This window comes from Papio anubis, chromosome 1 (assembly GCF_008728515.1).
Source record: "Papio anubis isolate 15944 chromosome 1, Panubis1.0, whole genome shotgun sequence".
Classification (NCBI taxonomy): Eukaryota; Metazoa; Chordata; class Mammalia; order Primates; family Cercopithecidae; genus Papio; species Papio anubis.
In genome coordinates, this window is record NC_044976.1 from 161,191,461 (window position 1) to 161,219,167 (window position 27,707).

The window sequence follows — 27,707 nt, forward strand, 5'->3', positions numbered from 1 at the left end:
TGGGATTACAGGTGCATGCCACCATGCCCAGCTAATTTTTGTATTTTTAGTAGAGACGGGGTTTCACCGTGTTAGCCAGGATGGTCTCGATCTCCTGACCTCAGGTGATCTACCCGCTTTGGCCTCACAAAGTACTGGGATTACAGACGTGAGCCACTGCACCTGGCTATGAATCTTTATATTTGGTCGGGCATATCCTCTTGTTCTTTAGGTTCTTTTGCTCTTTAATTAATTAATTATTTTCTTTAACAAATAAATACAGAATTATTAACATCTGTGGCAAAGATACAGAAAATGCTCCCAAAGAGTTAAGAGTCTAGGAAGGAACTTGGAAGCCTCCTGCTTGCCTCTAACTCTCTACTTCCATTTTTAGTACCTTCCTCAGTTTATCTCATTCACTAGACCATGAACTTTATGAGAGCTGGTTTCAGGTCTGTCTTCACTGCTGACACATACCTGGCTCTTGGAGGTTTAATGAATAGAAGAACTTCATGGCTGAGGCTGGTCATGTGAAAGAGAAAAAAATAACTTCAGTATCTATTAATGCATATTAAGTGTTATGAGTGCTGTATACTTACTGCTTAAAAGTGAAGAGAAGGAAGAATTGACTTCTAACTTAAACCCTAAAGAACAGCTTCTTAGAGGACTGTAAGTTGGGCCTTCAAGAATGGTTGCAAGAAGGGAGAGCATGCCCTATCTGGAAGGAATGACTCAAAGAAAGGAGGAAAGCTGACATTAAGGCAAATTCAGAGTATTCATATGGTTGATTGAGTGTGAAATGGGGTTCTTATGGGAAAATAGTGGCAGATGAGGGAGGTTGGTGGTTGAAGCCAGATTGTGGGGAGTCCAGAATGGTAGGCCATGGAATTTTGAGAGCAGAATAGATATAATTAGGAGAGGAAAGGGGTCAGAACAAGTACACATTGTGTAAACCTTCACCTGGATAAGACACTAGACTGGTGGGAGGGATGTAGTGCCTAAGGATGAGCTATTTTTTCCATATACTTTTCTCTGGATGCTTTAATTAAACTATTATTCTCTAATCACATATCTTGGAGCCTCATCAACAGCTAAAAAGATCTTTGGTTAGGACTCAGCTTTTGTTGCAGTTTTTCTTTTTCTTTCTATCCAGTTAATCCAAAGATGAATTGGACTTTGGAGTTTCTTTCCTATTATCTGAATAAAAAGTCTCAAATATGTAGCACTTATAGCTGATTTTCCACAGTATCACCTTATCATCCAGTTAATTAGATGACTTAAGAAGTACACTTTGATCTCCATGTTTTTCCTTCCTCTGTAGTACCCCAATTTTCAAGAGGGGAAAAATATTTGTTCTTTCTGTTAAAGCTCATATGTAAAACCAGAAGCTTAGAAAATTAAAAAAACACTTAAAATTGTTTTATTCATAAGAAATCATTGGCAGTATGTTAATGTTTTTTGCTAGAGTGTTTTTTTTTTTTTTTAATTTTTTGGGGAAGGTTTTTTTTTTCAAAGAAGTTATAATAAAAATACACCCAATGAAAAATGTTCCCACCACTGGTGGATCGGATTGCTAGAGGCCAGGCTTTTTTCACCACACTTCAAAAATCTAATTGGAGGCTCGATGCAGTGGCTCATGCCTGTAATCCCACCTCTTTGGGAGGCCGAGGCAGGTGGATCACTTGAGGTCAGGAATTCAAGACCAGCCTGATGAACATGGCGAAACCCCATCTCTACTAAAATGCAAACGTTAGCTGGGCATGGTGGTGGGTGCCTGTAATCCCAGCTACTCGGGCGGCTGAGGCAGGAGAATTGCTTGAACCCAGGAGGCGGCGGAGGTTGCAGTGAGCTGAGATTGTACCACTATACTCTAGCCTGGGTGACAGAGCAAGGCTCTGTTTGGAAAAAAAAAAAAAAAAACTAGTTGGAGGAAACTAAAATAATTTAAAGTTATTGTTACATGTTGGTATGAACCTTAACACCAAAGGAATAGCCCAAGCAGAATTATCCCATATTGCCTTTTTCTTACTTTTTAGTGTGTTCTGTAATTGTAACAATGTGCTTCTTTTTTTAACAGTACTATCACAAATTTAGGTGGGACAGTGAGTATTATCCCACTTGGGGAAGCAAAGACATACGTAAATGGAAAACGTATTTTGGAACTCACAGTATTACATCATGTAAGTGGATGGGTGCTACAATATAAGAAACTGTTTGACTTTGGACAAGTCATTTAATTTCTTTGAGTTCTGGTTTTCTCTATAAGATAAGGTGTTGAAGCAGATTAAGTACTTTTTCATTTCAAAAATTCTTTTTCCTATTAATTGCCTTCTTGTGCAAAGACAAAAGTTATATTTATATGAATCAGTACCTGAAGAGCTGACCACTAACAGCATCATTATATGTCCTATAAAGACCTAGGCTTTAGAATTAGACAGACAGGGTTGGAATCCTGGCTTTGTCACTTGCTATGTGACCTTTGGCAATTTATTTAACTAGGTGATTAAACAATATCACCCAAGTCAGGACACTTTTGAGATCATTATTAATAATTACATCAAGAGAACAAACATCAGCAGTGTGTTGCAGGCAAACCCAGACATATTGTGACTATATATCCTGCCTTTCAGGGATAGCGAAGGATTAACTGAAATAATAATTTGTGTATATAGTTCTTAGAATAGTATCTGCAAATAGTAAGCTCTCGATGAATGTCTGTTGTTATTACAAGCTTTGTGCTCTTTAGTTTCCTCATTCCTAAAATTGGGATGATTATAGGTATCTCACTGAGTTGTTGTGAATCGTAAATGAGATAACATACAGTCTTGCACCTCATAATGATGTTTTGGGCAATGAGGGACCACATATATCACAGTGGTCCCATAAGATTATTATACTGTATTTTTACTGTATTTTTTTTCTGTTTAGATATACAAATATTTACCATTGTGTTATAGTTGCCTATGGTATTCAGTACAGTAACATGCTGTACAGGTTTGTAACCTAAGAGCAATAGGCTATGCCATATAGCCTAGGTGTGTAGTAGGCTATACTATCTAGGTTTGTGTAAGTACATTCCATGATGTTCACACAACTATGAAATCATCTAACAGTGTACTTCTCAGAACATATCGCTGTTGTTAAGAGACTTATGACTGTATATGTAATGTGCTTAATGCAGTGTTTGGTATATACAAAGTAATAAACGTTGGGAGGCCGAGGTGGGTGGATCATGAGGTCAGGAGTTCGAGACCAGCCTAACCAACATGATGAAATTCCATCTCTACTAAAAATGCAAAAATTAGCTGGGCGTGGTGGCGCACGCCTGTAATCCCAGCTACTCAGGAGGCTGAGGCAGTAGAATCGCTTGAACCCGTGAGGCTGGGGTTGCAGTGAGCTGAGATTGCGCCACTGAACTCCAGCCTAGAGACATAGTGACACTCTGTGCCAAAAGAAAAAAATAAAAATAAATGTTAATTGCTATGATATTTATGTTTATCATTAATACTAGACTATATTGAACTGTTGGGCATAATGAATTTTCTCATATAATTTTTTGGTTGAGACTCATCTCAAGTAGTACATTTTTTTGTGTGCTTTAGGGTGATCGAGTGATTCTTGGTGGAGATCATTATTTTAGATTTAATCATCCAGTAGAAGTCCAGAAAGGAAAAAGGCCATCTGGAAGAGATACTCCTATAAGTGAGGGTCCAAAAGACTTTGAATTTGCAAAAAATGAGTTGCTCATGGCACAGAGATCACAGTAAGTATTGCTGTTGATATGAAATGGTAAGTGTATGAGAGAGATCTACAACAGAGTTAATCATATTGTGCCAGTCTCTAGTAATTAACTCTTTGGGTGCTGGTTTCTAGTGATGTAATTTTTTCTCTTGGTACATTCATTAGTTCAGCAAATGTTTATTGACCATCTATTATGTGTCTGTCACTGTACCAAATGCTGGGGATATAAAGAACAAGGATTGAAATTTAGCTCATGTGCTGGAGGAATTCATCATCTCGAGGGGCTGACAGTTCTAACAGTGCTGTGACACAGTGCTCTGACAAGAGTCCTGAACTGTGTGGTGTGGAAGCTCACGGGGTGACACCTGGCCCTGACCAGTTATCAGTGAAGGTTTCTAGAAGATGAGAAGACGTCCCGTAGAGGAGAATCCCAATAGACGATTAGAATTTAGCCAGAGGAAGACTGGGAAAGTGTACTTTTGTTTTTCTTTTCTTCTTGTGCCCCAGTTTTAGTTCATGCAGTATTGTAGGATTTCTGGCATAAGCAGTATCCTTGTAAGCTAAATGGTAAAGTATATACAAATAAAATGCTAAGGAGTTTGGACTTTATATTAAAGGATAAGGGAAACATTAAAGAATTTTGAGCAGACGTGAGACACTCATAATCAGAATCACATTTTTAGAGAGATCACCAGCACTCAAATCTGTAGAATGTATTAGAGATAGAGCAAGCTTAAAACCTGCAAATGCAGCCAAGAGACTACCAAAGTAAGATAAATATAGTGTGGTTAGGTAGGAAGGAAACATAAAGGAGATAAGATTGACAAGGCTTGATGACTAAAGAGGATGAAAGGAGGAGGAATCAAGAACTAGTTACAGACTAGACTAACTGCTTTGTCACCTTTTAAGAAGCCTCAACCTACTTTTGCTCTTTAAAAATATTTTTTTTATTGAATACAGTATAAATAGCACAAAATTTACTGTGTAAGCCATTTTTAATTGTGTAGTCCAAAGGCATTAAGTACCTTCACATTGTTTTGTTTTGTTTTGAGACGGAGTCTGGCTTTATTGTCCAGCCTGGAGTACGGTTGGCATGATCTCGGTTCATTGCAACCTCCGCCTCCTGGCCTCAAGCCATCCTCCCACCTCAGCCTCCCAAGCAGCTGAGACTACAGGTGCACACTACCATGCCCGGATAATTTTTGTATTTTTTTGTAGAGATGGGGTTTCACCATGTTGCCCAGGCTGGTCTCGAACTCCTGAGCTCAAGCAATCCACCTGCCTCAGCCTCCCAAAGTGCTGGGATTACAGGCTTAGTCACTGTGCCCACCCTAGTGCCTTCACATTGTTGTGAAACCATCACCATCAGCCATCTCCAGAAATGTTTTATTATTACAAACTGAAACTCTGTATTTGTTAAACAATAGCCATTCTCCTCTCTCCCTAGCTGTGATATCCACTAGCCTTCTTTTTGATATTCTTATTCTTTTTTTTTTTTCCTGAGACGGAGTCTCGCTCTGTTGCCCAGGCTGGAGTGCAGTGGTCGGATCTCAGCTCACTGCAAGCTCTGCCTCCCGGGTTCACGCCATTCTCCTGCCTTAGCCTCCTGAGTAGCTGGGACTACAGGCGCCCGCCACCTCGCCCGGCTATTTTTTTGTATTTTTTAGTAGAGACGGGGTTTCACCATGTTAGTCAAGATGGTCTTGATCTCCTGACCTCGTGATCCACCCGTCTCGGCCTCCCAAAGTGCTGGGATTACAGGCTTGAGCCACTGCGCCTGGCCTCTTATTCTTTTTTTCAGTAAAATTGGGAATGGAAATTTCTATATAATGTAGTTACTAAAGCACTGATTTTATTGAGAAGAAAGAGTCTTTAGTTTTCTGTAATCATTGATGCTTTCTCTCCCATATATGGAGAAGTGACAAAGCTGATTTCATGTTTTGACTTATCAAAACATCAAATTATTATAAATGGTTTAAAATACATGATACAATCTCTACCTTACCAGCTCTTCTATCATGTATTTTTAGTCATTTCAATATTTTCCTAACTTATGACCTAAACATAAAAACTATTGATATATGAAATATAATTTTTGCTCTAACCAGTTTGTTTAACATAAAATAACCTTATTTTGTATTTACTATAATATTAACTATAATTTTACTGTACTGTTTATTATGACATATTTTTGCATAATTTATTTTCCTTAAGCATTAGAAAAATATATTTATTCAAATATCAGGCATCTGCAATAGTAACTAAGTTAGAAATAAGCAATTTTTCATCCTGTGTGTTTAAATTTTGAGTGTAAACAATTGTAGAGCCAGTGAAAAATTTAAAAACACTGTTGATAGAATGTCAGAAATTAAGTTTTAAGATTTAAACTTTTGTTCAATGGAAAACTTTTCAGTAGGATTAAGAACTATTACGATGTATAAAGAATTCTTAACATGTATCCTGTAAACATCTTGCTACATTGTAGACTCGAAGCAGAAATAAAAGAGGCGCAGTTGAAGGCAAAGGAAGAAATGATGCAAGGAATCCAGATTGCAAAAGAAATGGCTCAGCAAGAGCTTTCTTCTCAAAAAGCTGCGTATGAAAGCAAAATAAAAGCACTGGAAGCAGAACTGGTAAAAGGCAGAATTGGTTTTATTTATTTATTTTTTTCCGACAGTGTACCCCAAGTGATGTGTTGCTTACGTCCCTTTAAGGGAACTGGGAGAGATCAGAGATTAGTGAATCAAAGCCACAGTGAGTCTTGGCCCTCTTTAATTTTACTTTAAGAAATAAGTCGGAGCTGGGCATGGTGGCTCATGCCTGTAATCCCAGTACTTTAGGAGGCCAAGGTGGGCAGATTACTTGAGCCCAGGAGTTCAAGACCAACCGGGGGCAATGTAGGGAGACCGGTCTCTCCAAAAAGTTTAAAATATTAGCTGGGCGTGGTAGCATGCGCCTGTAGTCCCAGCTACTCAGGAGGCTGAGATAGGAGGATCACCTAGCCCAGGGAAGTCAAGGCTGCAGTGAACTTTGACAGAGTAAGACCCTGTCTCAAAAAAAAAAAAAAAAAAAAAAAAAGAGACAAGTTGGTGGCAATAATAGACAATGGCTATCGGAAGAAGAAGAAAAATAAAAAACTTCTGTCCTCTAGCCGCTTGAGTCATGGCTGTCTCCATGGTTTATTGGAAATCTTGGGTTCCCAGAAGCCCATTTAGAGAATACTCTTAAAAAGTTTGACTAGTGGTATTTATTTTTAGTTAACCTGAAAGAAGTGGAGAAGCTTTAATAGGGCAACTTTTCTATTAGTGAGTAATTTCTTGTACATTGGCTAAAGAAAGGGACTTTTGTACTTTTTTGCTACTTTTTTTGCCTGGGTCATTTTTTATTATCATTCTTTAAAGAGAGAAGAGTCTCAAAGGAAAAAAATGCAGGAAATAAATAACCAGAAGGCTAATCACATAATTGAGGAATTAGAAAAGGCAAAGCAGCATCTTGAACAAGAAATATATGTCAACAAAAAGCGATTAGAAATGGAGACTTTGGCTACAAAACAGGTAATTTTATTGTGTAACCAGTTTGCTCTATTCTGAGAAAAAGCTGAATTTTTTTCTTTTTCCAAATAAGTTGCTTATGGTATGTTGACAGAAGAGAGCCAAATCCAGGTTTGTAGATGTGTAGATGAGAAAAGTACTTCTTGCCTGAAAGCTTGAATCCTGGTAATGCTCACAGATCTGCTCACACATCACACAGAGATTTTGAAAGAGACAGACTTCTTATTTCCATCTAGTTCCACTCCAGTTTTCTCTTTTTATGCATCTACAACTATCTGGTCATTGGTCATGCCAAGTAATTTAAATAACTGAAATAGTACTAGGGCACATCTGAGGAAGGAAAAAAGGCACAGCTCTTATACTGGGTCACATCCTGATGTCACAATGAAACATCTGCCTGTGGAAAGAGCAGCAAGCAGCCTGTTTCCAGAACTCACAGTAGGGCATTCCTTACCTCAGTCTTACAAGCTTAGGCACCTGCCTGCTTTTATCATGTCATTGAGGATAAAGGCATCTTTCATGGGCCTCAACTATTCAGTTTCACAAGCCTAAGGGATAAAACCAGAATGTTAATACCTTTAGGCACCTTACTGTCAACATTTTGGGCCATTCTTTCTATTAGTGGTTCTTGAAGGGTGGTCCCTAGACCAGCAACATCAACATCACCTTGGGAACATGTTAGAAATGCAAATTTTTAGGCCGGGCACGGTGGCTCACGCCTGTAATTCCAGGACTTTGAGAGGCTGAGGCGGGTGGATCACGAGGTCAAGAGATCAAGACTATCTTGGCCAACATGGTGAAACCCTGTCTCTACTAAAAATACAAAAATTAGCTGGGCATGGTGGCGCATGCCTGTAATCCCAGCTACTCAGGAGGCTGAGGTAGGAGAATCTCTTGAACCGGGGAGTCGGGTTTGCAGTGAGCCAAGTTCGTGGCACTGCACTCCAGCCTGGTGACAGAGCAAGAGTCTGTCTCAAAAGAAAAAAAAAAAAAAAGAAAAGAAAAAAGAAATGCAAAGTTTTAGGCTGCACTCCAGAACTACTAAAGCAGAAACTGAGAGTGGGGCACAGAACCTATTTTAAGAAGCCCTGTGGGATGTTCTGATGAACACTAAAGTTTGTAAGCTCTGTTTTGATTCCTTATATCTTAGTCTTAAGGTTTTACTCTCTCAAATGGCAATTTTATTTCTCTTTTTTCCGTTTGTGAGGTCGGGGAAACCAGGGTGGGAGTTGGGGTGGAAGAAAATACTCCTAGTAATTGCAAAGTATTGGTACCATAATACAGTTATTATGGATCTACTAGTCAACTCACGGACACAAAGTGACTAGTGAACTACCTCAGAGAGGTTTAGGAGAAAAACATAGAACTGTTTAAATCTTGAAAAACAATTATTATTACTGGGATTATAATGCTTACTTGTGCTAAGCTAGATTTCTTGTATCTTTTAAATTTAACTTCTTTGTTTAGTCAACAAGTGTTCTTGGATATGGCCTCTTTTTTTTTTTTTTAACAGTTTGTCCTTTTTTCTTTTTTTTTCTGCCTGTTTTGAGTTTTCTTATTTTTAATTTATTTTTATTTCAGTAGCTTTAGAAGTACAAATGGCTTTGGTTTCGTGGATGAATTATACAGTGGTGAAGTCTAGGATTTAGTGCACCTGTCACCTGAGTAGCTTACATTGTATCCAATAGGTAGTTTTTCATTTCTTGTCCTCTCCCACCCTCCTTCTTTCTGAATCTTCAATGTACATTGTACCAGGAGTACACACAGTTCACAATTTAGGTTGCACGCTCCTTATGAGAATCTAATACCTGATGATCTGAGCTGGAACCATTTCATCCTGAAACCAACCCCTGCGCCCCTGTCTGTGGAAAAATTGTCTTCCATGAAAGCAGTCTGTGGTGCCAGAAAGGTTGGGGACTGCTGCATTATACCACTCTATATGCCTTTGCATGCCCATAGCTTAGCTCTCTCACTTATAAGTGAGACCATGCTGATATTTGATTTTCAATTCCTGAGTTACTTCACTTAGAATTATTGCCTCCAGTTCCATTCAAGTTGCTGCAAAAGATATTTCGTTTTTTATTGCTAGGTAGTATTCCATGGTGTGTGTGTGTGTGTGTGTGTGTGTGTGTATTTTCTCGATCCATTCATTGGTTGATGGACACTTAGGTTGATTCCATATCTTTGCAATTGTGAATTGTGCTGTGATAAGTATACACATGCAGGAGTCTTTTTGATATAATGACTTCTTTTCCTCTTTTTTTCTAGTTTTTTTAACTTCTATCAATGGGAAGAAAAAAGATTAATTTATGTCATCAAAAATTCCTAATGATACTGTTGTGGGGAAAATTATTTTATAAGGAAATTTTATAAATCATTTTTAAAAGCTTTTCATGTTTAATAAAACACATAAAACATGTTAACTATATAGGCTTAATAAAACATGTACTATAAAATGAAGTTTACTATAGTGTGTTATCATTATCAATCTATTTTTAAAATAGGTCTTATTGTGTATATTTAAGTTATACAATGTTATGGGGTATATAAATTGTAAAATGGTTACTATAGTGAAGCAAATTAGTATATCCATCATCTCAATGTGGTGTTATAATTTCTCTATTTGCATATTCTCACATGTGGGTCTGTATGAATGAATATCAATTAGGCTTTAGAAGACCATAGCATCCGCCATGCAAGAATTCTGGAAGCTTTAGAAACTGAAAAGCAAAAAATTGCTAAAGAAGTACAAATTCTACAGCAGAATCGGAGTAATAGGGATAAAACTTTTACAAGTGAGTATGTGCTGATTTTAGCAAATATTTTCTAAAATTATGCATGTTATATGTAATATAATTACTAAAATGTTACCATTAGTTGCCTTTATACATTCAAAATATTTTATTCTAGTTGACTTTTCTGGATCTAAATAAATTTGTATGAATGGTTGTTTTTGAATATTCGGTTTTTAGGATATTTATTATATCAATGCTTTAGACTGAATGTTTGTATTCCCCCAAAATTAATATATTGAATTCATAACCTCCAAGGCAATGGTGTTAGGAAGTGGGGGCCTTTGGTAGGTAAGTCAGTCATGAGGGTAGATCCCTCATAGATAGAATTAGTGCCCCTGTGAAAGAAATTGCAGAGAGTCCCCTCACCTCTTCCACCAAGTGAGGACATGGCATGAAGATGGTAGTCTGCAACCCAGAACAGGGCCCTCACCAGAACCTGACCGATGCTGGAACCCTGATCTCAGACTTCCAGCCTCCTGAACTGTGAGCAATAAATTGCTGTTGATTATAAGCCACCCAGTCTGGCAATTCGTTAGTGGTACTGCAACTGATCAAATAGTAAGCAAAATTTCAATGTGCAGCATGTTTTAAAAAAATGTATCTTATTCTAATTATTATTATTATTATTATTTTTATTATTATTATTTTTTTTTTGAGACGGAGTCTCACTCTGTCGCCCAGGCTGGAGTGCAGTGGCCGGATCTCCGCTCACTGCAAGCTCCGCCTCCCGGGTTCACGCCATTCTCCTGCCTCAGCCTCCCGAGTAGCTGGGACTACAGGCGCCTGCCACCTCGCCCAGCTAGTTTTTTGTATTTTTTAGTAGAGACAGGGTTTCACCGTGTTAGCCAGGATGGTCTCGATCTCCTGACCTCGTGATCCGCCCGTCTCGGCCTCCCAAAGTGCTGGGATTACAGGCTTGAGCCACCGCGCCCGGCCTCTTATTCTAATTCTTAATCCTTGTTTTATATCTGTTAATAGTTGTGCTTCATCATGGATTACTTTGTTTTCTTTTTCACTTAGATACTTTTTTCTTTTTTTTTTTTTTTTTTTTGAGACGGAGTCTTGCTCTGTCGCCCAGGCTGGAGTGCAGTGGCGCAATCTCGGCTCACTGCAAGCTCCGCCTCCCGGGTTCACGCCATTCTCCTGCCTCAGCCTCCCGAGTAGCTGGGACTACAGGCGCCCGCCACTGCGCCCGGCTAATTTTTTCTATTTTTAGTAGAGACGGGGTTTCACCATGGTCTCGATCTCCTGACCTTGTGATCCGCCCGCCTCGGCCTCCCAAAGTGCTGGGATTACAGGCGTGAGCCACCGCGCCCGGCCCACTTTTTTCTTAAGAGATACTTTTTCTCGCTTTACTGAGGTATAATTAACAAATAAAAATTATGTATATTTAAGATGTACAACATGATGTTTTTACATATATTGCAAAATGGTTACCATAATCAAGCTAGTTAACATATTTATCATCTCACCTAGTTTTTTTTTTTTTTTTTTTTTTTTTGGTCATGAGGAAACTTAGGATATACTCTCCTATTTCAAGTATACAATATCATTATTAATTCTAGGCAACTTTCTGTACATTAGACCTCCAGAGTGTATTGATCCTGTATAACTGAAACTTTGTACCCTTTGACAAACATCTTCCTATTCCCCTATCCTATATTTCCTGGTAACCATCATTCTACTCTCTGTGCGTATCAGTTCAACATTTTTAGATTCCACATATAAGTGAGATCATATAGTATTTGTCTTTCTATGTCTGGCTTATTTCACTTTTGGTGGTGTTAAAGTTTTCTAATATATAAGATCATGTCATCTGTAAACAAACAATTTACTTCTTCCTTCTCAGTTTGGATATCTTTTATCTCTTTTTCTTACCCAACTGTTTTTGTTAGGACTTCCAGCACTATGTTGAATAGAAGTGTTGAGAGTAGACATCCTTGTCATGTGCCTGATCTTAAAGGAAAAACTTTCAACTATTTGCCATTGAAGATGTTAGGTGTGGGCTTGTCATATATAGCCTTTATTATGTTGAGGTACATTCTTCTATATCTAATTTGTTGACAGTATCATAAAAGGATGTTGTACTTTGTCAAATGCTTTTTTGCACCTATTGAAATGATGATACGATTTTTATCCTTATTCTGTTAATGTGGTATATCACATTTATTGATTTGTATATGTTAAACCATCCTTGCATCTCAGTGATAAACCCCACTTGATCATGGTGTATGATCCTTTTAATGTGCTGTTGAATTTGATTTGCTAGTATTTTGTTGAAGGTTTTTGGATCTATGTTCATCAGGGATATTGGCCTGTATTCTTTTCTTGTAGTGTCTTTGTCTGGCTTTAGTATCAGGGTAATGCTGGCCTTGCAAAAGGAATTGGAAATGTTCCTCTTCAGCTTTTTGGAAGAGTTTGAGAAGGATTAGCATTAATTCTTCTTTAATTGTTTGGTAGATTTCACCAGTGAAGGCATTAAGTCCTGTGAGACCTTTCTGTTTTTGAGACACAGTCTTGCTCTGTTGGCAGGCTGGAGTATGGTGGCGCGATCTTGGCTCACTGCGACGTCCACCTCCCGGGTTCAAGTGATTCTCCTGCCTCAGCCTCCGAAGTAGCTGGGAGTACAGTTTTTGTATTTTTAGTAGAGATGGGGTTTCACCATGTTGGCCAGGATGGTCTCTACCTCCTTACTTCGCGATCCGCCCACCTCAGCCTCCCAAAGTGCTGGGATTTTGCCCAGGCTGGAATGCAGTGGTGTGATCTCGGCTCACTGCACCCTCTGCCTCCCAGGCTCAAGCGGTTCTCCTGCCTCAGCTTCCGAGTAGCTGGGACTACAGGCATGCATCACCAGCTAATTTTTGTATTTTTAGTAAAGACAGGGTTTCACCATGTTGGCCAGGCTGGTCTCAAACTTCTGACCTCAAGTGATCTGCCTGCCTTGGCTTCTGAAAGTGCTGGGATTACAGGTGTCAGTCACCATGCCTAGCCAAGTCCTGGGAGACTTTTGATTGCACTTTTTTTTGGTACATTTCTGTGTAAAACACAGCATATTTTTAATATAATCTTTTTTTATTATGGAAAATTTTAAACAAACTATAAAAGTAGAAATTGCTGTAGTAAGCCTTTACATATTTATCCAACTTCAGTGATTATCAACACATGCTTAATCTTGTTGCCACTATCCTCAAACTCACTGCTTCCCTGGACTATTTTGAAGCAAATCCCATACATCATATCATTTAAGGTGTACACACTTCACTGTGTATCTCTAAATTAGATAAGGACTCTCTTTTTGCTCTCCCTCTCTCTTTTTCTCTGTCACTCTTTTAAGCATTGCCATCATAACTATATTAATAATAATTTCTTACATATCACACATTTACTCCATATTCATATTTCCTGGATTGTTTCATCCTTTTTTAAAAAGAAAAAAAAAAACTTGATTTGTTTGAATCAGGATACCAATATGATCTACACATTGTGTTTGGTAGATGTGCCTTTTTTTTTTTTATTTTATTTTTTATTTTTTATTTTTTATTTATTTATTTTTATTTTTTATTTTTTATTTATTTATTTTTTTTAATTTATTTATTATTATTATACTTTAAGTTGTAGGGTACATGTGCATAACGTGCAGGTTTGTTACATATGTATACTTGTGCCATGTTGGTCTGCTGCACCCATCAACTCGTCATTTACATCAGGTATAACTCCCAATGCAATCCCTCCCCCCTCCCCCCTCCCCATGATAGGCCCCGGTGTGTGATGTTCCCCTTCCTGAGTCCAAGTGATCTCATTGTTCAGTTCCCATGAGATGTGCCTTTTAAGTCTCTTTTAATCTGTAAATTCACTCTTCTCTTTCATCTAATAATTTGTTGAAGAAATCAGATTATTTGTCCTGTAGAGGTTTTTTGGATTCTGGATTTTGCTGATTGTGTCTCCCTGGTATTGCTTAACAGGCTCCTCTGTTCCAGTGTTCCCTAGAAAGTGGTAGTTAGATCTATAGGCCTATCAAATTCAGGTTCAGTTTTTTAGCAAGAATACTTGGTAGGTATGTTGTGTAGTTTCTATATCTTCTTTAAAATAGCTTTTAAAATATTAACACTCTTTTTTTTTTTCCTGAGACAGAGTCTTGCTCTGTCGCCCAGGCTGGAGTGCATTGGAGTGCAGTAGCGCAATCTCAGCTCACTGCAACCTCTGCCTCGCGGGTTCAAGCAATTCTCCTGCCTCAGCCTCCCGAGTAGCTGGGACTATAGGTATGTGCCACCACGCCTGGCTAATTTTTGTATTTTTAGTAGAAACGGTGTTTCACCATGTTGGCCAGGCTAGTTTCAAACTCCTGACCTCAGGTGATCCGCCTGCCTTTGTCTCCCAAAATGCTGGGATTATAGGCGTGAGCCACTTCACCCAGCCAATACTCTTTGTATCTATTGCCAGAAATAAATACTTTTATTCTTCTGAGGGCCTAGATAGTGCCTTACAATGATTACTTGATTTTTTAATTCTTGTGAATAATGAGTTTATCCTTCCAAAAAGCTATTTTTAGTAGACTATTGGTTATAAGTTTGCCTCAACAATATAGAAAATATTCATGGTAAAATCTTTTTTTTTTTTTTGAGACAAAGTCTTGCTCTGTCACACAGGCTGGGGTGCAGGGTGCCATCATAGCTCACTGCAACCTCAAACTCCTGGGCTCAAGTGATCCTCTTGTCTCAGGCTCTCCCGTAGGTAGGACTACAGGTGCATAGGACTACAGGTGCATGCTACCTTGCCTGGCTAATTTATTTTATTTTCTAGAGATAGGGTGTCACTATATTGCCCAGGCAGGCCTTGAAATTCTGGCCTTCAAGTGATCCTCCTGCCTCAGCCTCCCAAAATGTGGGGATTATAGACATGAGTTACTGTGCCCAGTCAGAATCTTAAATTCAAATTAGGAGCTGGGTGTGGGTGTAATGGTGTAACTCATGCCTGTAATCCCAGCACTTGGGAAGGCTGAGGCAGGCAGATTGCTTAAGCCCAGGAGTTCAAGACCAGCCTGAGCAACATGGCGAAACCCCATCTCTACAAAATATAAAAAAGTTAGCTGCGTGTGGTGGCATGCACTTGTAGATCCAGTTACTTGGAAGGCTGAGATGGGAGGATCACTTGAGCCTGGGGAGGTCAAGGTTGCAGTGAGCCATGATCCAGCCACTGTACTATAGCCGGGGCGACAGAGGGAGACCCTGACTCAAAAAAAAGGAAAGTGAAATTATGCACTAAATTATTTTTCTTTTTTATTTTAATGTCTTGACATACACACACATATATATATTTTAATTTTTAGACAAAATACAAAAGGGCATGTTTCTATATAAGTAAGGCTATAGAATACCCAATATTTGAAAGAATTTAGAAATGAGGAAGAAATAAAAACGACATTAGAAAAAAATTTTTTTTTCTGGATATTAGAAAGTAAAGCATTGTCTTTGGCTTATCTTTTTTACATCAACTTCAATTTTCTTAAATCTTTCTACGGGCAAAAGACCTCATTTTACAGGAAAAATGTTTTATTTCACCAAATTACTCAAATATCATTATCCTTCTGCAATATAGAGTTAAAACCATTCATTTACAATCAGTAATTTTTTTAGGAATTGTTTTGCTTAATGATATATGTTAGTGCCCATGTATGTATTTTGAATCTTTTCTGTGTGCTTTGTATTAGTGCAGACAACTTGGAGCTCTATGAAACTCTCAATGATGATTCAGGAAGCCAATGCGATCAGCAGCAAACTGAAAACATACTATGTTTTTGGCAGGTAAGTAATTAATTATCCTGATTATAAATGTTTTAAACAAGTTGGCCTTTATATCATGTAGTTTCTCTCTCTCTTTTTTTTTTTTTCTGAGACAGAGTCTTGCTCTGTTGCCCAGGCTGGAGTGCAGTGGCGCAATCTGGGCTCACTGCAACCTCCACCTCCTGGGTTCAAGCGGTTCTCCTGCCTCAGCCTCCTGAGTAGCTGGGATTACAGGCGTGTGCCACCACATCCAGCTAATTTTTGTATTTGGTAGAGATGAGATTTCACCATGTTGGCCAGGCTGGTCTCAAACTCCTGACCTCGTGATCCACCTGCCTTGGCCTACCAAAATGCTGGAATTATAGGCGTGACCCACCGTGCCCGGCTACCATTTAGTTTCTCTAAAGTCTGTTCTACAGCTGTAGGAAAGAGCTGGTATCAGAATCCGCAGTGAGACTTTACTGTTTCAGAGGTCATTCTGGAGTAAGAGAGATTTCAACAATTAACATACTAGTGTATTTATAAATAAAATAATTTTAGTTGTTTTAGTAATTTGCTAATTTTCTTTTGAGTTGAAAATGTATCAGTATTTCATTGTTCAGAAGGAACATACCTTATTAGAAATTTTTGACTTTAAAAAATTTTTATGTTATTTTTATATGTTATATACTTATATGATTATTACTATAATAAAAATACTTAACTGTGGAAAGACTTAATCAGTGGATGGAATTTTAAGGGAAATTATCTACCCCAGAAAACTCTTAGTATAAATGGGTATGTATGTTTCATGGTAAGCTTTTTTTGTTTGTTTTTCTTTCAGACATGATGTATCAGATAAAAGTAGTTCTGACACTTCTATTCGGGTTCGTAACCTGAAACTAGGAATCTCAACATTCTGGAGTCTGGAAAAGTTTGAATCTAAACTTGCAGCAATGAAAGAACTTTATGAGGTTTGGAATATTATTAAAATCTCTATAAACTTTTTAAAATAAAAAAGTATAAAAGTTCAAGTACCTGCTTTTGGTGAAATATATATATATATATAAAAAAGTGATATATTCTCTGTATAGAAAATTTGGAAAACAAAAGGCAATCTGTCAATTACCTAAACCAACCAGTATTAACAATTATATATATTTATTTTTACATTTAAATGGAGTTTTATTGGATTGTTTTAATACAGTTATAGGTACAATAGAGAAATTTAATAGTGGAATCTATTGTCATAATTGTATATTTAAAAAATTTTACATTTAAGCTTAAGGAAAGAAGAAATTTGATAGACATAAATGATATTACATCGTTTGAAATGATCTTCCTAAGCCTAATGTACCTTTTTGCATGTTTACATTTCTCCGTTGCTGTGCTTCCAGCTGCCTGCTGCCTGTTATAGTCACAACTAAAAAATCTCTGTACATAGTAGTTTTTAATATCTTATTTTCTCATATTTTCCAAAATGAAACTAAAAATATGAACTTTTTATTACACTCTGAGGCTCACCAACAAATTGCTTGCCAGAAATATTGCCATTTACCAATGTTACCAGTTTGCATTTTACACATATATATGTGTGTGTGTATATATGTGTGTGTGTATATATTTCAAAAATATATAAATATATATTTTATATATATATATTTTATATAAATATATATAAAAATATTTATATATATATAAATATATATTTTTTGAAATAGAGTTTGCTCTTGTCACATAGGCTATAGTGCAATGGTGAGATCTCAGCTCACTACAACCTCTGCCTCCCAGGTTCAAGCGATTCTCTTGCCGCAGTCTCCTGAATAGCTGGGATTACAGGTGCCTGCCACCAGCCCCAGCTAATTTTTGTATTTTTTTAATAGAGACGGGGTTTCACCATGTTGGCCAGGCTGGTCTTGAACTCCTGACCTCAGGCGATCCACCTGCCTTGGCCTCCCAAAGTGCTGGGATTACAGGCGTGAGCCACCACACCTGGCCTTATTATTATTTTTTTTTAATAGAGGCAGAGTCTTGCTATGTTGCCCAGGCTGGTCTTGAACTCCTGGCCTCAAGCAATCCTTTCACCTTAGCCTCCCAATGTGTTGGGATTACAGGCGTGAGCCATTGTGCGCAACCTGTATGTTTTTTTTTTGAGACAGAATCTCACTCTGCCCCCAGACTGGAGTGCAGTGGTGCAATCTCAGCTCAATGCGAGCTCTGCCTCCTGGATTCATGCCATTCTCCTGCCTCAGCCTCCCAAGTAGCTGGGACTACAGGTGCCTGCCACCACGCCCAGCTAATTTTTTTTTTTTTTTTTTTTGTATTTTTAGTAGAGACAGGGTTTCACTGTCTTAGGATGGTCTCGATCTCCTGACCTTGTGATCTGCCCGCCTCAGCCTCCCAAAGTGCTGGGATTACAGTGGTGAGCCACCGTGTCTGGCTGCAACCTGTATTTTAATAACTAGTAAATCTAGGGACTTGGGATTTCACTGTTTTTTCTTTAGGGGTAAAGTATGTGTTCATGCTCTTTGAATTTTTTGTTAAATGAAATGTAGGAGATTAATATAGCTCTAAAAGTTATTTACATATTTTGATAAGCCTTTATATTTATCATACCCTTTTTTTTCCTAATTATATCATCTTTTTGTTGGTTTCATTTTGTTATACAGGCATTTTTAATTTGGTAAATTTGAATCCATCTATTATTCCAGAGATCTTACTTAAACATTGTACAACCCCTGCATTTTCTTTTAATTAAAAAAAAAGTTCACATCTTTGAATCACATAGAATTTATTATGGTGTTTTGTGAGAGGTATGAATTTAAAGTTTAAAGTTCATATTATCTAATTATCCATAAAATTATCCCTAAAATAGTTGCAGCATGTATTAAATTGTTGCATTGCTACTATTTGTAAAATATACTACCTTTAAATAATGTAACTCCGTATGGAACTATATGCTATTTAGATCATTATAGTAATGAAGTTATCATATGGAAAAACTTAGAGGATGCTGCCAAACTGTAGCCTAACACTTCAATTGTTTAATGGAAAAATGAAAATAAAAACAAAGTAAAACAAAGGAAAGCAATGAAAAGAATCATGATGAGATAAAAGCAATAATTAATTAGAAATTAATAAATATAAGCTCTTGTTCTTTGAAAAGATAAATGTGATTTTAGAAATGAGAAGTGGCATTTAAGTAAACATAAAGAAAACATTTAAAAATTATGTTACTATAAAACTTTATGGTAATAAATTTGACAATTTCCTACAAAGAAAAGACTTTTTAGAAAAAAGATAAATTATGAAATTTAACTTCATAGGTGAATAACCATGCAATAATTTGAAACATTCGTCAACAAACTGGCCTCAAAAAAAAAAAAAAAAAAAGTGTAGGAAAAGAAGGTGCTAATCTCAGACACTCTTATGGGTAAGCTCTTTTAAACTGCCAAAGAACAGATAAATCTTATTCTGTTTAAACTATTCTAGAACATAGCAATAAATAGAAAGTGTCACAGTTTATCTTATGCTAGAATAAGTGATTAAAAACAACACAAACAAAAACCACAAAAACTGAAAAGATGACTCAGAAGAGAATTACCAACCAATCTTTTTTGTTTGTTTGTTTTTGAGACGGAGTCTCACTCCATCGCCAGGCTGGAGTGCAGCGGCGCGAGTTCAGCTCACTGCAACCTCTGTCTCCCAGTTCAAGCAATTCTCCTGCTTCAGCCTTCCTAGTAGCTGGGACTACAGTTGCGCGCCACCATGCCCAGCTAATTTTTAGATTTTTAGTAGAGACGAGGTTTCACCACGTTGGCCAGGATGGTCTCAATCTCTTGACCTTGTGATCCACTCGCCTCGGCCTCCCGAAGTGCTGGGATTACAGGCGTGAGCCACTGTGCCTGGCCTACGAACTAATCTTAATATGAACACAGTTATAAAAATCCTAAAAGAAATGTTAGCAGGGTCGGGCACGGTGGAGGCCGAGGCTGCAGGATCACTTGAGCCCAGGAATTCAAGAACAGCTTGGGTAACGTAGTTTTTGTTTGTTTGCTTATTTGTTTGTTTTGAGACAGAGTTTCGCTCTGTCGCCCAGGTTGTAGTGCAGTGGCACAATCTTGGTTCACTGCAACCTTCGCCTCCCAGGTTCAAGCAATTCTTGTTCCTCGGCTTCCTGAGTATCTGGCTTACGTGCCACCACACCCAGCTAATTTTTTTTTTTTTTTTTTGTATTTTTAGTAGAGTCAGGATTTTACCATGTTGGCCATGCTGATCTCAAACTCCTGACCTCAGGTGATCCGCCTGCCTCGGCCTCCCAAAATGCTGGGATTACAGAGATGAGCCACCACACCCAGCCGACCCTGTCTCTTTTACCAAAAATCTGAAAATTAGACAGATGTGGTGGTGCATGCCTGGAGTCCCAGCTGCTTGGAAGGCTGAGGTTAGAGGATTACCTGAGTCCAGAAGGTCAAGGTTGCTCTGTAATCCCAGCACTTTGGGAGGCTGAGATGAGAGGGTCACTTGAGCCCAGCCTTCTCCCTACAAAAGAAAAAAAGAGAATTCTTACACCATGAAGAAGTAGGGTTTATGTCATAAATGCGAAGTATATTCATAATAGAAAATCCAAAAAGGCTGAAAGCAATCATACCAAAGCATTGACAATGTTTATATGAAAATGATGGGTTTATGAGTGGTTTTAATTTTTTTCTTTGTGTTTATATGTATTAATAATTTCTAAATTTTCTACAATTAATATGAATTGCTTGTGTTTTTAGAACAACAAAAGTAGCATGGAGGTCATTTGATTATTCTTGCTTTGATATATACTTTAAAACCTAGTGGTTGAATTAACCTAGCTTTAACTTACCTCCTACTTTTAACCATTCATTGCAATTTTTTACTTATATTTCTGTATAATTATACTGTCTCTGAATCAAGTTCTTTGTAGCATTTTGCTAGAACTGTAATTGTTATTACTTTAAATATGTAAAATATAGACTATAATCCTGATCAAGATATTCAACCAGGAAGTGACTACATCTTAACTTCGTCAGATTATTCTTTTGTGTCTCTCCTGAGGATTTTATTGTTTATGTTTTTACTATTCTTATAAATCTCAAGTTTATTATTCCTGAATTATTTAATGATTTCTATTGTTTTTATTAAAAGTAGATGTCTTTTAATATCATCCGTATCATCGTGTGATTGATAATTTGATCAGGAATGATTTTTTAGACTTATCAGATAATATATAATCTTGCTAATTTTATGGTTTAAATGTAACAAAGGTTTTAATCTTTTTTTTCTTAGTTACTAAATATTTTTTCACCCCAAATTAACTGAAACTATATATTATATTTTTCTTAGAGTAATGGTAGTAACAGAGATGAAGATGTCTTTTGTGATCCTGAAGATGAATGGGAACCTGACATTACAGATGCACCAGTTTCTTCACTTTCTAGAAGGAGGTAAAGACATTTTTGTTAGTGGTTTTCTTGCTCTGTGTGCACGCGCGCGTGTGTGTGTAAATTGTATATCATATATATTATTTCCTTATTTTAAAAGAACCATTGTCATGATAGATGTCTGGATAGGAAACCCAGAACTATAAGAGGAATAACATGTTATTCGTCAAATTACAGCACTTAGGGCATTAAATTGTTTATTAGTCAGAAGAGAAACCAGATTTTCAGTGTTTCATCATGTAAGTCTTAAGAGCAACTTAGAGTAGCATAAATTAAATTTTCCGTAAAAATGAACAGTATTTAATTACTTTTAAATTACCCTTTCTCTGGCCAGGTGTGGTGGCTTACGCCTGTAATCCCAGCACTTTGGGAGGCCGAGGTGGGTGGATCACAAGGTCAGGAGATCTAGACTATCCTAGCTAACACTGTGAAACCCCGTCTCTACTAAAAAATACAAAAATTAGCCGGGCGTGGTGGAGGGCGCCTGTAGTCCCAGCTACTCGGGAGGCTGAAGCGGGAGAATGGCATGAACCTGGGAGGCGGAGCTTGCAGTAAGCCGAGATCCCGCCACTGCACTCCAGCCTGGGTGACAGACGGAGACTCCGTCTCTAAAAAAAAAAAAAAAAAAAACTTTTAGCCTCCTGTATGTTGGTAATTTACATCATATTTTCTGTTGACTTTTAAGTTAATAATTAGGGAAGCAGCAGAAATTTAAAATGTTACCAAAAATCAAAACATCTCAGCGTTTTCTAAGATTTTCAAATTGGGTGTTTTTATTTCACAGAGATATTTTTGGATACTTCTATAATTTAAAACTATCATATTTTTTAAAAATGAATTGCTCTTAGTCTGAGACCTTGTATATGAAGTTTCAGCCTTGTAAGAATGTTTATGACAGAATTCCAAACTCTGAGAATGCCTGCAGGTAATGGAAACACTGACAGATTCTTAATTATAGAACTTCTACTGGGCAATGATATGCCACAGTCGTTCTGCAATAAAATAGACTAGTTTGGCTGCCTCTAAATTTTGATATATACTGTTGACAGTTAAAAGTAAATTTCCCTCTGATGTTAAGTAAAAACTCTTTGAAAGTAATATGACAAGCATTTTACTTGGGTTTAAACATTGTTTAACTATGATATTGTTGCAAGAATACTTGTTTTCCTAGACTTAGACTTGCTGTAATAATATACTTTTTTTCACCGCTAAGTAGAAAAACTGTAATATTTGAGAATTGATATTTCCTTTCCCTTTTATCAGTCCTATTTCTGTGTTCTTGTAGGAGTTCATAGCGAAAATTTTATATTTGAAACATTTAGGCTACTAGTGATAGAATGCTTTGGCTTAATAATCTTTTCAACAAATAGTATTTTTCTTTGAGTCGCCAACTGTAGTACAGAGTTGTGTTAGGAAAAAATACTTCAAAGGATCCACTAAATTTAGATCTAGATCACTGCTCTGTTAGTTTCATCGACATAGGAATTAGAATTTGGGTTTAAAAAATTTATAGATGAATGGCAATATGGAGGTAGGCTGCTTTCTCCAGTAGCAGAAAGGGTGGCCTCCATTTTCAAGAAGCAAACAGAAAGAAAGAAAATAACAGCTTAGGCAGCCAAGCAAACTCAAAGCAGAAATTGGGGCATTTTTATAGGCTGAGGAAAAAGAGGTCAGCAAAAAGAGCAATTAGAGATAGAAACATTTCTTCCATTTGTACCACTGCTGCACTTCACAGGTATTATGCTTTGCACACAGTGTAGCAGATACCTACTTTCATGTTTATTTACCTAAATCACTTCCCTGTTTAAAATCTTTCCTTGAAACATTGAGTACACATGGACACAAAGAAGTGAATAATAGACACTGGGGCCTATTTGAGGATGGTGGGTGGGAGGAAGGTAAGGATTGAAAAACTCTTTAATACCATCAGGTATTATGCCTGTTACCTGTGTGACAAAATTATCTGTAGACCAAACCCCCACAGCATGAAATTTATCCATGTAACAAACCTGCACGTGTACCCTTTGAACCTAAAATCAAAGTTGAAAGAAAATAAATAAATCCCAACTCGGCCACTTAAAAAAATAAGATAAAATCCTTCCCTGGATAATTTCCTCAGGATAAAATCCAAGCTTTATTGACATACAAAGACCACCTCAAGCTGGCCCCTGTGCACCTCCCAGCCTCATCCCTTGGTGCTCTCTCTCTTACATTATAGGCCACAGTCCTTCTGAACCTCGTTTGGTTCATTGCGTGTACACTACTTTCATTTATCAAGTCTTCCTGTTGCTTGTGCCTGTTTCCCAAGCCTGCACTCTGTTTGGCTAAGTTTTACTTATCCTTAGGGTCACTGCTCCAAGGAGGAGCTTCTTGGGTTCTTGGGCCAGGTCAAGTTTTTTTATAGAGTCTACCACAACACTCTATGCCTTCATCACATTCATTACTTTATTGTCATTATTTGCCTAATTTATCTCTTTGGTTCCGGACTTTAAGTCTAGTGAGCCCAGAAACCAGGTTTGCCACATTTTACCACAATATCCAGAGCCTGCAAATAGTAGTGCTCAATAAATATTTATTCTGTTTAATTAACTATCTGCCTAGAACAGTGCCTGTAAATAGTAAAATTCTTGCTCAGTTAACCAAATGAATTTTTCCTTGGATGAAAATTTTTAATGAAAAACACACACATGAATGTCCATTTTCTTTAGAGAACTTATAAGTATTCTTAATAATATTATTCCACGTGGTATAGAACTGCTAATCGTATGGTTTGTCTTTTTTCAGGAGCAGGAGTTTGATGAAGAACAGAAGAATTTCTGGTTGTTTACATGACATACAAGTTCACCCAATTAAGAATTTGCATTCTTCACATTCATCAGGTATTTTTTTCTTCACATTTTCTGCACGGCGAGAAAAGCATTAAGTCCTTGTTCTACCATTACATTTTTTCTTGTCCTTGTGCAAATCATTTCATTTCCTGGAAGCTTCCGATCCTCTGTAAAATTCCTTTCCACTTCAAAAATTCTGTGCTCTGTGATTTATTTCAAAACCTTTTAGTAGAATAACTAATTCAAATGTGGAAGATGTGTTCGTTCCAAAATGTATGAGAATATTACTTCCTTACAAGTGAAAAAAGCAAAGTGCAGCGGATTATGTATTTTATTCTATCATTTGTGTGAGGAAGAGAAAAAAGAAGATGTGGACATAGGTGCTTGTAAATGAATAAGATCTCTCTGGAGAACTACACCAAAACCCCAAAGTGCTGGTTGTACATGGCAGCATGGGGATGGAGACAGGACAGGAAGGATGGCACCCTTTTCACTGCATACCCTTTGGTTTCTTCTGAATTTTGCATAATGATCTATGTATCATCTATCCCAAAATTATTTCAATTTTTTAAAAAAGTTAAGGAATTATTCCTGTAAATATTTTGTACCGATATTTATTATAATGTTATTTTAAAATGTAGGAGGAGAGGATACACTGTAAATTGTATATGTGTAACTACCTGTAATAATTACAATTTAAAAATTACTACCTGCTGGGCCAGGCAGCTGCATGACTGGTAATCCTAGCACTTTGGGAGGCTGAGGTGAGTGGATCACCTGAGGTTGGGAGTTCTAGACCAGCCTGACCAACATGGAGAAACCCGGTCTCTACTAAAAATACAAAATTAGCTGGGCGTGGTGGCGCACACCTGTAATCCCAGCTACTTGAGAGGCTGAGGCAGGAGAACCGCTTGAACCCGGGAGGCAGAAGTTGCGGTGAGCCGAGATGGCGCCACTGCACTCCAGCCTGGGCAACAAGAATGAAACTCCATCAAAAAAAAAAAAAATTACTACCTGCTAACAATAGATTACTATGCAGCAATAAAAAAGAAGGAATGACTGATTCACACAATAACCTGGATGAATTCCAGAAACATAATGTTGAGTTAAAGAAGCAGATCCAAAAGAGTATATACTACGTGATTCCTTTTATATGAAGTTTAAGGACAGGCAAACTAAACTATGGTGACAAAAGCCAGAGTAGTTTAGAACTGAATAGTGGTTACCTCTGTTGGGAGTTAGTAACCCAGAAGAGGAAACCTGTTGGGATGGGATGGTGGAAATGTTGTATACGTTGAACTAAGTGGGGTTTGCATACGTACGCATATATAAATCAGCTGTACACTTAAGATATATGCACTTTACAGTACACATATTTAGTAAACAAAAATTTTAAAATAATTATGTAACATAATACCTATTTGATAAAGGTTCTAATAGAATATGAGTAGCCATAAAAGGTATTATATCTCATCTTGACTTAAAATTTTAGAAATTAGGGTTTCTTTTAGGAAGATAATTGTGATCCTACTACTTATTTAATCTAAGGTAGATTAAAATATGCTGTGGGTTTTTTATTTACCAGCAAAATAAAAAGATATATATCTGTGGTAGCAACTTATTTATTTGGTATTATCTGAGTAAGATACTTTACAAAAATAATTTTAAGGGAAGTCAGAGATAGAAAAGGTCTTTGCTTATTTGCGGTTTTCAAAGACGGAAATGGAAACCCACATGTGAACTTAGTAGGACCCTGTCTGGGCAGCTGTGAGTGGAGGAAGGGGCACCAGGCCTGGGGATGAGGGGCTGTACCCCAGTGTCTAGCACTTTCTAGCTTTGGGAAGTTGAGCAAGTATCTTAACTTGTAAAATTCAGGGCCATATATTTTACTGTATTTTTGCAGATATTTCTAAAATGTTTTTGTTGGATTTTAGAATGCATTAATACAATTATCTTCTTAAATAGAGAATATATAGTTAACTATTCTCGAATATATAGTTAGTTATTCTTGATAATAACTATAGTCATTATCATCATAATGATATTGAGTCATCGTTACCCTGCTGTAGCTTTGGGTTTTGTAGCTTTTCTTTTTTCTCTTTACAAAACCGAACTCTTTTTTTTTTTTTATTTTTAGTAGAGACAGGGTTCACCATGTTGGCCAGGCTGGTCTTGATCTCCCAACCTCGTGATCCACCCGTCTCAGCCCCCCAAAGTGCTGGGATTACAGGCGTGAGCCACCACGCCCGGCCTTCTTTTTTTTTTTTTTTTTTGAGAGGAGTGTCACACTGTTGCCTGGGCTGGTGTGCAGCAGTGCCATCTCGGCTCGCTGCAGCCTTCGCCTCCGAGGTTCCCGCAATTCTCCTGCCTCAGCCTCCCGAGTAGCTAGGATTACAGGTGCCCACCACCATACCCAGCTAGTTTTTTGTATTTTTAGTACAGACAGGGTTTTACTATGTTGGCCAGGTTGGTTTCGAACTCCTGACCTTGTGATCTGCCCGTCTTGGCCTCCCAAAGTGCTGGCGTGAGCCACCGCACCTGGCCTAGAAACCAAACTTACCTTTGTTCTAGTTTTTTAATATTGCCCACCCTATGCCTTTATTCTATCTCCTTTTAGTTTGCTGCTTTTAAACACCTATGAAATGGACCAGAAAACTTAATCTTGTCTATTAAATAAGAATAATTATACTCAATATATTAGGACTCCAGGATAAAGTTATTTCCAGAGGTTCTGAATGAATCTTTCAAACTTTTCATTTATTTCTGGTTTAGACAGTGCTTTGAAGATCCATCTCTCAGAGATGTGCTATATAAACTGTAGATAATCAGTTGGTTTTAGCCTATCTTGATTGTAATATACCTCAAGGAGAAACTATTGTAAAGTAGAAGTACTGAGACATTATGTTTTCTTTGTTTTTGATTTTTGTTTTTGAGATGGAGTTTCGCTCTTTTTGCCCAAACTGGAGTGCAATGGTGCGATCTTGGCTCACTGCAACCTCTGCCTCCCGGGGTCAAGCAATTCTCCTGCCTCAGCCTCCCAAGTAGCTGGAATTACAGGCGCCCACCATCATGCCTGGCTAATTTTTTATTTTTAGTAGAGACAGGGTTTCACCGAGTTGGCCAGGCTGGTCTTTAACTCCTGGCCTCAGATGATCTGCCCACCTCGGCCTCCCAAAGTGCTGGGATTACAGGCGTGAGCCACCGTGCCTGGCCCAACCCTGTCTCTTAAAAAAAAAAAAAAAAAGAAAGAAAGAAAAGAAAATTAATTCCTACCAAAAAATAAACAAAGAGATTAAACCAATGGTTACGTGGGATATTTGGATTCTCTATAGTCTCATAGTACAGTCAGGGAGCTACTAAATCTATGGATTGATTGATGCTGTTGAAAGGTTAATGGATCCATAAATGGAATTGTGTTTTCACTTTAGCATACAGAAATGAGGCTGAATTGAAATAAGTATAGCCTACTTTGAATTTATTGATCAATGATCCTATAATATGCTTGCATTAAAACATTTGTTTGAAAGTATTATGCCTGAACATTTTTGGAAGAGAAATAGTATATGAGTAACACTTGCAAGCAGCA

General features: G+C 37.5%; 1 protein-coding gene across 2 annotated transcripts in view; it reads left to right on the plus strand.

Moving 5' to 3' along the window:
- KIF14 (kinesin family member 14) overlaps positions 1 to 27,707 on the plus strand; it is a 66,421-nt gene that overhangs the window by 24,571 nt on the left and 14,143 nt on the right. For both annotated transcript variants that reach the window (XM_031657342.1, XM_031657343.1), the window contains exons 16-24: positions 2,057 to 2,159; positions 3,582 to 3,742; positions 6,206 to 6,353; positions 7,122 to 7,274; positions 9,940 to 10,066; positions 15,774 to 15,867; positions 16,670 to 16,799; positions 21,196 to 21,296; positions 24,078 to 24,172. In XM_031657342.1, coding sequence (XP_031513202.1) covers positions 2,057 to 2,159; positions 3,582 to 3,742; positions 6,206 to 6,353; positions 7,122 to 7,274; positions 9,940 to 10,066; positions 15,774 to 15,867; positions 16,670 to 16,799; positions 21,196 to 21,296; positions 24,078 to 24,172 — 1,112 coding nt within the window. The remainder of the gene's footprint in view (positions 1 to 2,056; positions 2,160 to 3,581; positions 3,743 to 6,205; positions 6,354 to 7,121; positions 7,275 to 9,939; positions 10,067 to 15,773; positions 15,868 to 16,669; positions 16,800 to 21,195; positions 21,297 to 24,077; positions 24,173 to 27,707) is intronic.